Here is a 14,829-nt window from a genome sequence, read left to right on the forward strand (position 1 = left end):
CGGGCTCCGCTCGCTGCGGGGCCGGGGCTGCGCTCGGGGCCGCCCCGCTCCTGGCTCGATCCCAGCTGCGATCCCAGTCCCACTCCCGGCCCGATCCTGGCCCTATCTGAGCCACGATCCCAGCTCCGCTCCCAGCCCCGATCCCGGCCCCATCCCGGCCCCGCCGCAGCCGCAGCCCCGGCCCGGGCAGCTCCGCTCGCTGCCGGCGGGAGCAGCCGCGGGCCCCAGCGCTGCTCGGAGCCCTCAGGGTGTCCTGGGCTCCGCTGGAACGCGGAGCTGAGCGATGTCTCTCACTAAGCACATCCAGATGTGCCTGCTTGGCAGCCCGCTGCACAGACGGCACCGAGGGGACGCAGGATCAGCGCTATCAAATGGGCTGTAAGTATCTATTAAGTGTGTTTGATCTCGGGGGCTTGGGGAGGGTTGTGCAGCGAGTAGGGTGGACTGGAGTCTGTCCTTACTGCTTCCCTTTGCTCCCAGCTTTTCTTTTTGCCTTGCTGCTCTTGCATGTTGCTAAATGCGGCAGCCCGGCCCGCGATGGTTAACACGCAGCAGGCTCTGAACTCGCAGGCTCCAGCCCCGAGACATCTGCTTTACTCTTTACTTTCCAAAGAACTTTCTTTGAATGTTTAGGCTGTTTTTACAGAAGTGTGGGGTTTCTTTAGACAATGCCTGCAGTGCTGTGAGACAGGGCTTCCTCCCAGCCACAAACATGTTCCAGTGGTGGCACGTTACATTTACAAGACATTCTTCATCAGTAAAAGGACATGAATCTTCCCCATGTTACACTGTGGTATGCTGTGAGCAAAATGGGAATTTTCAGGCCCTCTAGGGTCACAAAGATAGAAAATAATTTAGCCCCTGTGAATCATCAGGCAGTTACTGATATTTTTAATAGCTTTTGGGCGGATTCTGAGAAACTTATGTGTTGGGTATAATCTTGAAATTAGTGGGACACATCAGCATGTACTCCCTGTCCCATCTGCCATGGATGTAACAATACATCCATGCTACTGCACTCCAGTTGCTTGGGTTTGGGGTGCATTGGGCAGATTATTTATCAGAAGAGGGTCTGGGACCTGAAGAGGTGGCAAGCACTGCAGCCTGGGGACGGTTGGGAGAGGAAGGTGTTTGTTTCAGTTTCTTACTCCTTCACAAACCCACAAGGCTTTATTCCCCTCCTGGGGCCCAGAAAAAATAAGGTTTGGAAAAGAGACAGCAGGTTCCTTACCTTGGCTATTTGGGATGGATCTGTCCTCTCCCCAAAGCACTCAGGGTGTGAGTTGAGCTGCTGAGCCCTCTGCCACTCTGAAAATCAGAGTACCAGCAGCAGGACTGCATCTGAAGGTAGGACAGTGCCTCTGGAGGCTGCTGAGCCTGCAGAAGGTCATTGGGCTTTACCTTCTCCTACCTTGCAGGTGGCTGAGCCCTCGTTAGAGGTGTGGGGCCGTGCCCAGAGGAGCTGGAGTTTCCCAGCTCCTGGGGCTCAGCCCGGGTGCCTGGCACAGCTCAGGCCTGCATGGGCACTGCCCCCTGCACCGAGAGCAGCAGGTACTGCCTAAACGAGCTGCAGCCCCAAACTGTGCCCTGTGTGCTTACACTGGGCCAGCAGGGCCAGGGCAGCAGGGCCAGGGCAGCAGGGTGCTGGCTGCCAGCCTTCCCTCAGCTCAGTCCTGCAGGCAGCTGCTCCTGCCCAGGGTTACCAGGGCTCCCATGGGACTGCAGTCCCCAGCAAGGAGGGGCCAGCTCCTCTCTGGGACCCCTGCACGTGCAAACAGACACCTCAACAACCCTCACACAGCAGCTCTGCAGCTCCTCTGTGTTTCAGTTTCTGCACTTCACAGAAGTTTCTGACTGGGGTGGAAGGTGAGAGGAGGCAACCACAGCAGCCATTTCAAGCAGTGATCCAACGTGACTGGCATTGCAAAGGGAAGGCTGGCAGTGCCAACAGGAGAAACTGCAATAAAATGGGACCAGCCAGCTGGGAAGCTGATCAAACTACATATTTGAGGACTGAGGCAGGCAGATAAATAATGCACCCTGTCCTGTAACAGCATGGATTTCATCCATTCGTTTGCTCTGGCCTGGAAAAAAATTTAAAATGCCCTGAAAAGCAGCTCTGACAGGAAAGTTGGAAATTGTCTTTGGAGCAGGGCCTGCATTTTTGTTACCTGCTTCCTCAGTACTTGACTCAACAGAGCTTTTGCCTCCAGGTGCTGCAGCAAATACCAGCAGCAGTGATGCTGCAGTGCTGTGACTGTGGCACTGGGCAGCAGTGTCTGAGCTGTGCCACTGTGAGCAGCTGAGCACTGAGCCTCTGCTCCTCTCACTGTGCTCCCTTGGTGCTGGTTCATGAACCCAGTTCCTGGGACAGCTCTCAAGACACTCAGCTAATTAAATCCTACAGCCTGCTCTCAGTTTGCTTATAGACTTCAGAACTTGTAAGCAGCTGAATAGGATGAGTTTTTATCTGGTAAGGCAGCACAGCAAGAGTTTTGGTTATTTCATTTTTCTAGGGCTTTGCACTTACCAATATGCCAAAAGGGGTCTTTGTATTTCAGCCACCTCTGTCCTCTAATCAAGAAGATCAAATAATTCAGCATCACTTTATGATCCTGTAACTCCAAATGAGACCTCTTCACAAACTCCCTGAAATGCAAAGAGAAGTTGTTCAACACCAGGGCCACTTAAAGCCATAACTTTGATGAGGTTATTGACCTCATCAATAGATAAGGGTCATCTCATCTATGAGTGGGGCAGTAGAAAAGCAAAGAAACAAACAAACAAACCCCAAACCCATGGAGGAATAAAAGCCATTACATGACACCCAAACATAGAAGTGGAACACAGCTTCTTCCCCTGCTCCAACACACAGAGCTACTTTTCCCCTTTGAACACTTCAGCAAGACATTTCAATAAAAGTGGTGCAGGCACAGGAGTCAAACATTCTCTCAGCCCTCAGGGGTGCAGGGGACAGGACCAAGGGTATCAGTGAGAAGATGCAGCCTCCAGGGCTGCAGGCAGTGCAGAATTCCTGGTGTCAGCATCCTGCTCTATTGGGTGAAAGCTCACCTGCACACGTCTGTTCCACACAGCCCCAGCTGCAGCATGGGCAGAGGGAATGTCATTATTGCTTCTTGAACAGGGTCAGAACTCTTCCTGAGGCAGAGGAACCAGGTGAGGAGGATCCTGGGAGTTTGCTTTGCTCTTGCTGAGGGAATCTGGGTGGAAAAATTCCTGTAAATGAGGCAGGAGAGGGACATGTGTGCAGCCTTATCCCCTTGCAGGCCAGAGCTGGGGCAGGTCTCAGTATCCAGCACTGGCTGCTACAAGATGACTTTGTTCTTGTGGAATGCATTCAGCAAACATGAAATGAAAACAAATAACCCAAACCTGAAGCATTGCCTCAAAGTGTCCCCACCACCAAGATTATACAATCTTCTCTGATTACAAAATATCTTCATCAAACCCATCAGTGCTGGATCCCCCACACTTTCTTTAGCTCATTTTATGGACAGACAGACAGGACACCTCCATCAGCAGCCACAGCTCCACACATTCCATGGGCACACAGTGTCCCTCTGCTGCCCAACCCAAACCTACCAGTGGCAGCTCCAGCATCAGGAGTGAGGACTGGAGTCAGGAGGGAGCTGGGAGCACTTCCCTTGCAGCAGGGAGAGGCTGATCCAAGGACACCCCACAGCTTGGTGGGGATGGATGTTTCTGTGAGCCAGGCTGGGGTGAGAGGGCAGCAGAGCTCGTTGCTGGTTTTGTGCCCCTGTGCTCAGTGCATCATGTTTTTTCAGCTTGATTATCTCAGCTGCTTTTCCCAGGGCTGGCTGGATCAAATAACCACTGCTCAAGGCACAAAGCAGAGTGCCAGAATCACCAAGGCTTCTTGACTGAATCTGAGGACAGGATCCAGAGGACTTTTTTCCACTTTGGCCCTGAGCAGAAGTGCCAAGTGATGGAGATGTGATGACTTCTGCAAAAAAAATTGCCAGGATGGGCTCAAGGTTTCATATCATTCAACTGGGAATGAAGGGCTAGCAATTTATTTTTTTTATCATCACTTGACTGCTTTTATTGCAGCTGTTCTTGGCCACATTTCAGAATCCTCCTCTCAAATAAATGAAAACCAGGCAGAGGACTGGGCCCTCTGCCCGAGCGTGCAGCAGCACAGGTCAGACTCCCTGCCTGGATACTCAGCAGGGTGCCCTGCCCAGCTCTGGCCACTTCCAGCTTTCCAGCCTTTTGTTGTCTCTTGGGCTCTGCAGGCTGGGCCCCCCTGGCTCTTCCAGCTCATTCCCTATGTATGGCTGCCCATCTTGCCAGCTCGTGGATATGGGACCTTTCAGCCTCTTCCTCCTGCCCAGCTCAGCCCTCTGACATTGCTGGTGCTCAGCCCAGGATGGAGCATCCCCAGCCCCATTATCCAGCCCCATTATCACATTCAGACCCCATCAAGCCAGAGTCAACCCCTCTCTGTGTCCATCCCCAGAGAGTCAACACAAAGAGGGGCAGCTCCCTGCTTTCCCAATCTTGGAGGACACAAGAGGCAGTGCAGGCAGCCAGGCCATTCCTCAAGGCCCTGTGATGCAGCAGTTTGTAAGCCCAGCTCCATTTCAGGTTGGATGGAGATTCCCCAGAGCAGCAGAGGAAGCAGAGGTGCCTCTGCCTCAGACCCTCAGGGATGTGCTGTGCTGAGAAACATTGCTGTGCTCTCATCTCTTTCCTTTGGCATCAGATATTTCCTGCTCACTTTGATAGCCCTCTAATTCTTTTCCCCTGGTGTCAAGGTGAATGAATAATCCTTTTGGCTTTAGGACATGCCAGAGCATCTGCCAGAATCATCAGTCCCTCTGTATTCGAGAGCAGAACAGCTTTTCCCACACTGACATCCATGGATAGAGCTTACACCACGGTAATAACCAAGGGTATTTTCCTTCCAAAGAAGGAAATACCTAACAAAGACTGGAAAATCCATATAATTAGATCAAGGAATGACTTCAAGGGCTGGCAACTTCATTTGAAAATGAGAGGTCTGTATTCAGCACTGAGCTGTTTTATTTCAGCGTGGAAATCACTCTTTCGGATCCTTTACTTTCAATAAAAGAAAACACAGAGGAAAATCTGGGCTATCTGCCCAGGCTTGTAACAATTCAGGGTTTTTCTTGGCTTTTCCAAGGGCACTTATTGCCAGATTCTGAGATGCTGGCAGTATGAAGCTATAAGCCATGGAAATTACGAGTTTCATGACACGTGCATTTTATTCCAAGCCCTTGTCAATAACATTAAACACAGGAAAAATCTAGGACTTCCATCCAGCTCTTTAATTACCATCTGAAGCCTGGAAGCAGAAATAAGATCAAACTTTTGCACAGAAAAGGAAAAAGAAATTTGCTGTTATTGTGAAGAAAGAGAGGGGACTTCAGATGTAAAATGCAAACCAACATCCTATACGTGTCAGGAGGGACTGTTTCATGAGGCTGAGTGTGGTTATGAGCCAAGCCACATGGCAGAAAGAACATAAACAGAAAACAGATCCTGAATATTCTAAACATTTGTACAACAATTTACAAGAGATCTGAGAAAACTGTTCAATCCTGCTATTAGTAACAAAGCTATGCCAGTGAAAACATCTGCCTAGGAGAGGAGTGAAAGGTAAACAAAAAAAGCTAACAAATGAAGAAAAGCCTCTGTGAGAGGGCAGAAAAAGGCAAGAAACAAGGCCTAAGGAAAAAACCCATGGTCATCAGGACAAGGCCAGTGTGATTTTATATCCATCAAGAATGCAAAGAGCCTTACACCAAGGCATGGGTATGCTGTTTTCCAAAATAATGATTTCATAAATAATGGAGACAAAAAGAATGAGGTCAGTAAACATTTTGGAGCTTGGGAAAAAGATATGCAATAGCATATGATGGTGAAATACTCTATTTCAACAGTACCTTGGAGGTGAAGCTAACCAGTAATGAAAAAGCACAGTATTTAAATAATGATGTCCAAACAATGTGTGTCTAAGAATTTTAAAGGGTCTGGCCAAGAAATCAACGGGTGTAATAATTTTCTTCCTCTTAAGTCTTGAAATATTACCTAGATACCACAGGTGCCACTGTTTTATTACTTCATAATTACAGACTAGTCAATCTAATTTTGAGTTTGAAAACTTAACATTATGGCTGATACAAAATGGGTGGTTAATGAACAATTAGCAAGTGATCCAGTCCAGGACAGTAAAAGGAGATTTGCTGAAAACAGATACCACCAAATTTTTACCAAGCATTTGCAGCATTTCCTATCACTGTATGCCCTTGTCAAACATCCCTCTCCAACTGTTTTTATCCCAGAAGTGATCTTTGGATATGATCTCAGCTAATTCAGGACAGAGAACTGCAATACCTTCACAGGTAGCTTCTCTTAGTACAGCACAGGCAAGAGACAGCCCCAAATCACACATGAACATGATACATTACTAGTGGAGGTATAAAATACTTGTGGGGAAATTTTTGGGTGGGGCTCACCTTCCTTCTTGCTGAGGAGAGGAGGAATGGTGATGGTGATGGGAATGGGTCATGGGAATGATGATGGTCTCTCACCTCCTCCTGGAGCAGCTGTGGGGTCCCTCTGTCCAGGTCTGCTGTTGCTGCTGCAGGGAGTGGCTGCACCCACAGGGTGATGAGAGGACCTGCTGCTTGCTGCCTTCTCACTCTTTCATTCTCATTTTGTTTGCAGTTGAAGAACTGATCAAATAAGACAGAAGATCTCCAGGAAAAGTGTAAGTGAGGAAAAATCTTGTATTTCAAAAGGCAGGTTCACCTATCATATATGAACAAAATTTTCCTAACACTATTCTCTGTCTTGCTTCTGCATATTGGGATTTATTTCCCCACCTCTCACTTAGGGGTTCGGGTGATTTGGCAGAGGAAAAATACCCATGGCCCCTTCTAACCTTATTAATGGAAGTTACTTACAATGGTTTAATATTTTATAAAGAATACTGGCAGGAGAAAGGTCCTGTGTGAATTCCAGATTGTACCCAATGCATTCATTTTGAGTACCAATCTCAGTTTACCAAAAGTTGGCTCCGTGTGCAGGGAAACACCAGCAGCACGCTGCCATGAAGAGTCTGCCCTTCAGCAGGCAGCTCTGGGCCTCCCTGGTCAAAAAGGGTAAAAGCAGCAAGTAATGGTTGTCAAGCTAGGAAAAAAAAAAAGGTAATTATTTATGGAAGAATGGCATCATTCATAATTTTCCACTTTGCTTTTCCCAGTGAAATCTCTGAAATGACAAAACACAATCAGCAGTAAGGGATGCAGGATTTTGGGGTGTGCTTAGAGGGTGGTTTTCAGGATGATGGACGATTGCTGAACCAAGTCACAGAGCTGGCTGGCACTGGGATCAGCAGTAAGTTTGCAACCCTGTGTGCCTTTTGACAAGTTTCTCAATGTCTCTGTGCTTGTGTGAGCAAAATGTGCTTTGCTGCTGGGTTTTTAAATGATGTTTAGTCTTGCCTTCTTGCTTCAGACCTGCCAAATCCTCACTGCTGACACACTCTGTGTTTATTTACAGATGGGCAGTGGTGCCAGGCAGCTCAAACACAGATTTTAGCAGTCCCAGGAACAGCGGAGAGACAATGAGAGTTCGCCTCAAAGGGGATGTGATCTGTACCCTCCTCCTGCTGGTGGCACTTTGTTCTTTGCTCTACTCCCAGCTGGAACATTTGGTCCCGGCAGGAAAGAAGGAGCCAGCACAGAACAAACCTCGAGTGGCACCAAAAATCTTCTCTGATCCCAGAGCACCTCGGAGGCTGATGCCAGCAGAGGCAACTGCACCCAGACCGCAAGTTACCCCTGCCATGAGACCAACAGAAGTGGCCAAAACCAGGGTCCAAACTACAACTCCACCCCTACTGACTGATTCTGCCTTCAACTTCAAGCTCTATCTCCTAAATAAGGATAACAGGAACTTCAATCTCCTCATTAACCAGCCCAGGAAATGCCGAAAGACACCGGGAGGTCCCTTCCTGCTCATTGCTATCAAATCAGTGGTTGAAGACTTTGACAGGCGTGAGATTGTCCGGAAAACTTGGGGCAGGGAGGGTTTGGTGAATGGGGAGCAGATCCAGCGAGTGTTCCTGCTGGGAACACCAAAGAATAGGACAGTGCTGGCAACATGGGAGACCCTGATGCACCAGGAGAGTCAGACATACCGGGACATCTTACTCTGGGACTTCATGGACACTTTCTTCAACCTGACCCTGAAGGAGATCCATTTCCTGAGCTGGGCTGCTGAGTTCTGCCACAACGTGAAATTTATTTTCAAAGGTGACGCTGATGTTTTTGTCAACGTTGAGAACATCGTTGATTTCCTCAAGAGGCACGACCCCACTGAGGACCTCTTTGTTGGGGACATCATCTACAATGCCCGTCCCATCCGCGCCCGGAAGAGCAAGTACTACATCCCAGAGAGCATGTATGGGCTGAGCATCTACCCTGCCTACGCTGGGGGAGGAGGCTTCCTGCTGTCCTGCTGCACCATGAGGAAGCTCTCCAGGGCGTGCAGAGAAGTGGAGCTGTTCCCCATTGATGATGTCTTTTTGGGCATGTGCTTACAGAGAATCAACCTCAAACCCATTTTGCATGAAGGGTTCAAGACCTTTGGCATTGTTAAGCCTTCTGCTGCCCCACACCTACAGACCTTTGATCCCTGTTTTTACAAAGATCTCATGGTGGTTCATAGCCTGAAGGTTGCTGAGATCTGGCTGATGTGGAACCTGCTCCACAGCCCACGGCTTTCCTGTACTCAGAAGAAGCAGGTGAAGAAGCCTTTCCAATGGAAGAAGAAAGCTCAGATAACAACACCAGCATCACCCCTCAGATAATTCAGGCAGAGTGCAGCACACACAGAAAACCAGTCAAGAAAGGGAGCCTGGAACTGACACTGCCCCACAAACCAACTTTCCAAGTATTTTAGCATGTCTGATTTACAACATGAAGAGAAGACAACAAACAATTGCAGGAATTTGCCCAAATTCTACATTTGCACATACATATCATGTGGGTCCTTGTGTACTAATAAATCCAAATAATCATAACATATATATAATTTATTATTATTTATTAGCATTATAATAGTGCCTAGTGGGACAGTGTGTAAAAGCATATTGAAAAATGCAGTCCTTGGACATTTTTCAGCATGGTCAGAAGTGTGAGAAATGAAAGAAGACATAGGGTAAGAACAGACACCAGGGAGCACAGGGATCATTGTCAACTTCCTGCTTGACTTGGACTCATTGAAAAATGACCAGACAGGAACTAGAGTGCAGGAAATGGAGTCCCTTTAGTGTCTGCTCAGATCACATCACTGCTGCCTGGCTGGTTTCCCACAGGCCTTGTAAGAAGAGAACAACAAACAGCTCTTGAAATGGGGTCCTACAGCTGCAGTTCAGGTGGATTACAAGAAATCAAACTGGAGGCTGAGGCTGGCGTGGCTGGTGGAGCAAGGGACAGGTAAGTAGATGACTAGAAAGGAGCAGACTAAAGGGCCTTTAGAGAAAAGACAAGAACTTCAAATTGATCACTTTGAATCTTGATTTTTATCATTCTTCTCAGTTCAAATATCTGCTCTATTGACATGCTGAATATTTAGGGGAACAGTGGAGCAGGTTTTGGCACTTCCCTGAGCTCAGGCTCTTTGCACTGCACTGACTGACATTCAGGAAAAATTCAGAAGTCATCAACAGTATTTGATCACTCTCAGGATCTGACCCAGATTTTCAGAAGGTTTGCATCTGGAGAGATCCTTTGGCCTCTGCTCATAAGCATAACCCCACACAGAGCTGCTGCTTGCATCACATTGGGGAGCTGCCTCAAACCAGAGTGGACTGGGCTGGTTTCTACAGACCTTGGGTTCTGCAGAGGGCAGCCAGGACTCTCATACTGCTGTGGATGTCATGTGAAGGGAGAAAGTTTTCAGACAAAAGGACTTCAGAATAAAAGTCCATCTAAATTTATTGCAAGAATTCAAAACCACACAGCAATCTTTCTGTTGGCTTTCCAAGGTTCAGTCAGGAACTTTGTGAGTATTTTAAGCATCAGACAAGAACACTGAATTGCTCAGTTTTTCAAAGTTTAGTCCAGACTTTGATGCATTTTGTTTTTCCCAACAGCAGACTACCTTAGAAGAATATACTTTTATCAGGCATCAAAGCAGAAGTGAACTCCTCTAAATCAGGGTTACAAAGCTGTGAAATTCATGGGACAAAGAGCCTGAATTCACCTCTGATACTGTGTTTGTTAATTCTTTTACAAGTTTTTACCCCCTCAACGAAACTCCTGTCCATCAGAGAACCCCTCAGGATGGCACATCCACACAGCTTCAAAGGAAACTACAATCAGCCATAAAAGAAAGCCCAAAGTTCCTTTCCCTTGCACAGAGCCTGGAGCACAGCTGCATTTCATATCCGTGGGTAAGCTCCCTCCCTCCCTCCTTCCCTCCCTCCCTGCAGCAGTTTGGGCTCAGTGCTGGAACTGACAATGCACAGGGAGAGCAGCAAGCTGGGGAACAGCCCATGGACTGTTTTACAGCAGCTTTACACATTGGAAACCTCCATCATGAGTTCAAGCCTTACAACAATGTATTTCCAAGAAAAATTCAGCTTTATAGAAATTGAACGATTTCTACATTTGAGATATTTTCAGGATGCAATCCTGAAATACAAAATGTTCGTGTGAGCTTCACAAGGAGCTTTGCAGGGTGTGGAACTAAGCCAAAGCCTCACTGGTAGGACAAAGTCACCCCTGCCCGTGTCTGCTAACATGTGTGATACATGAGTATTTATGAGACTGTACAGAAATGTATTACCTGGGAGTAGTTTACAGTCTGGGAAATTATTTATACCATCATTAAAAGACAGCATGCAGACGTGCCTCTCATTGTCAGAGTGAGTTTGTCAAGTACACCTGCACACATGTTGTAAGACTAAAACCACAGGGATTTTTCATGAAGACAGTAACATGAAAAATACATTATTCATTATTTTGGATAACTTGGTAAGTATTTCCTTATGCTGGACTTATATTAATGGCAATGACAGAAGAATAAACAGAGTTTACCTTGTGATTTCCTATGAGGCAGCTAGTCAGGTTCAGCAGTCCTCATTAAGGTTTTCTTTTTACACTTTTACACTGGAGATGCAGAGGTTGGGTCCTCCCTCTGTAATGTCTTGAGATCTGCAATCTATCCACAACACAGCATTAATGAGTGCATTTTGTCCCAGATCAAAGTTGTTCAACATCTGTGTTGACACAGTCTGTGCCAGCACACACCCTGATGGCAGAAACAGAACTAGAGTAAACTGTTTACTCCATTATCTTAGTCTATAGAATAGCTCATTTCTCTGATCCAGTGAATACCAGAGTCTCTCTTGATGAAAGATCCATCTGGTTTTGTTCTCCAGCCTCTACTGCATGGCCTGTTTGACCTGGCTTTAAGTTCCCATTTGCCTCTGCAGTTGAGCTGGAAGTTCACAGACACCACATGTGAGAATGATGCTCTGGGGAATGCTGAGGGCTGGGCTGTAACCCCTGCAGTTCATTGAGTTCTGCTCACTGCTACAGTAGGCAAAGGCTTTGGCTTCACCCAGGCTGGAGATTGTTTCCTTAAGGATGGGGGTCTTTTCAGAAAACCCTAAAGCCCCAGGTGTTTATGATAACTGGCAGGTAGGACCCTCTGCTGATCTTTCTGATGCATCACAGAAACCCAAACTCATCCTTTTCAGAATGACATTCTGAGTAGGTTTTATTAACTGGCCAATTGTGTGCACCAGTTATACCTGCTATAAATCTTTGCTTGGCAATTCTTTTCATGACTAACCCAGGACAAGAAAAGAAAACATTAAAACATCCTAAGTGGGTGCCACCAGTAGCAAACACAGCAAGCAGACTTTCTCAGTATAAACTTCTGACACTAATATAGTACAGTAAGTTTTATGGAGTCCCAAGGATCCACACACAGTCAAGTTTTGTTCCTGCTCTACATAAATAGCCAGATTTGGTCACCACAATGAGCAGAGCTGGCTTGAGCCTCACATTCAGCACCTCCAAGTGCATCTCTGGACACACAAACTGGTAGGGAATACCAAGATCCATCATTCAGTCAAGCCACTGCAGACTCAGACATCACAAAAAAGAAAGCCAAAGAGGACTCTGAAGCAATTCAGTATTAAAATCTTGTGCTTCCTGTCTGCAGCTTAATTATTCATCTTTCTACAGCAGGTTCTCAGAAGCAAACCTCAGCTGCAAACTCCAACAGTACAAAATAATCAAACAGCTCAGAGAACCTTCACTACATATCAGCACTGAGAACATTCCCTGGGAGTGCTGAAAGATCACAGAGAAAAAGAAGTCAATCCCAAAGCCCAGCATGAAAAACTGCTGATCTCCTGGGTTGTTCCAAATACAAAATAAAGTAAAAACCGTGAAGTGCCATAAAGGGCTTGAGCTGGTCTTGAAAAGCAACCAATAAAAAAAAAAAATTAAAATAAAAATTTTTAAAAAACCAACTTAAAAATTAAAAATTAAAATTAATTAAAAACACATAAAAAACAAAATAAAGTAAAAACCGTAAAGTGTCGTAAAGGGCTTGAGCTGGTCTTGGGATGCACCAAATAAAATTTAAACAAATTAGAAAAAAAAATTAAAATAAAAATTAAAGAAAAAAATAACATAAAAATTAAAAAATAAAATTAATTAAAAACACATAAAAAACAAAATAAAGTAAAAACCGTAAAGTGCCGTAGAGGGCTTGAGCTGGTCTTGAAAAGCAACAAATAAAATTAAAAAAAAAAATTTGAAATAAAAATGAAAAAAACCCCCATAAAAATTAAAAAATAATTAATAAAAAATACATAAAAAACAAAATAAAGTAAAAACCATAAAGTGCCATAAAGGGCTTGAGCTGGTCTTGAGCTGGTCTTGAAAAGCAACAAATAAAATGAAAAAAAAAAAAAACTAAAATAAAAATTAAAAAAATACCATAAAAATAAAAAAATAATTAATTAAAAATACATAAAAAACAAAATAAAGTAAAAACCATAAAGTGTCCTAAAGGGCTTAGGCTGGTCTTGGGATTCACCAAAAAAAATTAAAAAAAAAAATTAGAAAAAAAAATTAAAATAAAACTTAAAGAAAAAAAACCCATAAAAATTAAAAAATAATTAATTAAAAACACATAAAAAACCAAAAAAAAGTAAAAACCGTAAAGTGACGTAGAGGGCTTGAGCTGGTCTTGAAAAGCAAAAAATAAAAAGGAAAAAAAAAATTAGAAAAAAAACCTTAAAATAAAAATTAAAGAAAAAAAATGCCATAAAAATTCAAAAATAATTAATTAAAAACACATAAAAAACAAAATAAAGTAAAAACCGTAAAGTGCCGTAAAGGGCTTGAGCTGGTCTTGAAAAGCAACAAATAAAATGAAAAAAAAAAAAAATTGAAATAAAAATTTTAAAAAATACCATAAAAATTAAAAAATAAAATTAATTAAAAACACATAAAAAACAAAATAAAGTAAAAACCGTAAAGTGCCGTAGAGGGCTTGAGCTGGTCTTGAAAAGCAACAAATAAAAGGAAAAAAAAAAATTAAAATAAAAATTAAAAAAACCCATAAAAATTAAAAAATAATTAATTAAAAATACATAAAAAACAAAATAAAGTAAAAACCATAAAGTGTCGTAAAGGGCTTGAGCTGCTCTTGAAGAGCACCAAAAATTAAAAAAAAAAAAAAAAATTAATTAAAAACACATAACAACAAAATAAAGTAAAAACCGTAAAGTGCCGTAAAGGGCTTAGGCTGGTCTTGGGATGCACCAAATAATATTTAAAAAAAAAAATTAGAAAAAAAAAATAAATAAAAATTAAAGAAAAAAACCCATAAAAATCAAAAAATAATTAATTAAAAACACATAAAAACCAAAATAAAGTAAAACCGTAAAGTGCCGTAAAGGGCTTGAGCTGGTCTTGAAAAGCAACAAATAAAATGGAAAAAAAAAAAAAATTGAAATAAAAATTTAAAAAAAACCATAAAAATTAAAAAACAATTAATTAAAAACACATAAAAAACAAAATAAAGTAAAACCGTAAAGTGCCGTAGATGGCTTAAGCTGGTCTTGAAAAGCAACAAATAAAATGAAAAAAAAAAATTGAAATAAAAATTAAAAAAATACCATAAAAATTAGAAAATAAAATTAATTAAAACACATAAAAAACAAAATAAAGTAAAAACCATAAAGTGTCGTAAAGGGCTTAGGCTGGTCTTGGGATTCACCAAAAAAAATTAAAAAAAAAAATTAGAAAAAAAAATTAAAATAAAACTTAAAGAAAAAAAACCCATAAAAATTAAAAAATAATTAATTAAAAACACATAAAAAAGAAAAAAAAGTAAAAACCGTAAAGTGCCGTAGAGGGCTTGAGCTGGTCTTGAAAAGCAAAAAATATAAAGGAAAAAAAAAATTAGAAAAAAAACCTTAAAATAAAAATTAAAGAAAAAAAAATGCCATAAAAATTCAAAAATAATTAATTAAAAACACATAAAAAACAAAATAAAGTAAAAACCGTAAAGTGCCGTAAAGGGCTTAAGCTGGTCTTGAAAAGCAACAAATAAAATGAAAAAAAAAAAAAATTGAAAGAAAAATTTAAAAAAATACCATAAAAATTAAAAAATAAAATTAATAAAAAACACATAAAAAACAAAATAAAGTAAAAACCGTAAAGTGCCGTAAAGGGCTTAGGCTGGTCTTGGGATGCACCAAAAAAAATTTAAAAAAAAAAA

General features: G+C 43.0%; 1 protein-coding gene across 3 annotated transcripts; it reads left to right on the forward strand.

Moving 5' to 3' along the window:
- The first annotated feature begins 26 nt into the window (after positions 1-26).
- B3GNT9 (UDP-GlcNAc:betaGal beta-1,3-N-acetylglucosaminyltransferase 9) lies at positions 27-10,930 on the forward strand. 3 transcript variants are annotated; one of them, XR_010784321.1, is made up of 4 exons: positions 265-378; positions 6,736-6,778; positions 7,573-9,512; positions 10,315-10,930. XR_010784321.1 is itself a non-coding variant. In XM_066557653.1 (3 exons), the coding sequence occupies exon 3, from the start codon at positions 7,637-7,639 to the stop codon at positions 8,882-8,884; it is 1,248 nt and encodes a 415-aa protein (XP_066413750.1). In that variant the 5' UTR covers positions 265-378; positions 6,736-6,778; positions 7,573-7,636; the 3' UTR covers positions 8,885-10,930. The 3 variants fall into 3 exon arrangements, 2 of the variants coding, with proteins under 2 accessions (XP_066413751.1, XP_066413750.1); XM_066557653.1 differs by having other exon boundaries at positions 7,573-10,930; XM_066557654.1 differs by lacking the exon at positions 6,736-6,778 and having other exon boundaries at positions 27-378; positions 7,573-10,930.
- The last annotated feature ends 3,899 nt before the right edge of the window (positions 10,931-14,829 follow it).

The sequence above is a fragment of the Molothrus aeneus genome, chromosome 11 (assembly GCF_037042795.1).
Source record: "Molothrus aeneus isolate 106 chromosome 11, BPBGC_Maene_1.0, whole genome shotgun sequence".
Lineage (NCBI taxonomy): Eukaryota > Metazoa > Chordata > Aves > Passeriformes > Icteridae > Molothrus > Molothrus aeneus.

Coding starts and splice junctions, on each gene's coding strand:
- B3GNT9 (XM_066557654.1), top strand. CDS start 284: ATGTCTCTCACTAAGCACATCCAGATGTGCCTGCTTGGCAGCCCGCTG. Junction 379..7,572: donor TCAGCGCTATCAAATGGGCT/GTAAGTATCTAT, acceptor GTTTATTTACAG/ATGGGCAGTGGTGCCAGGCA.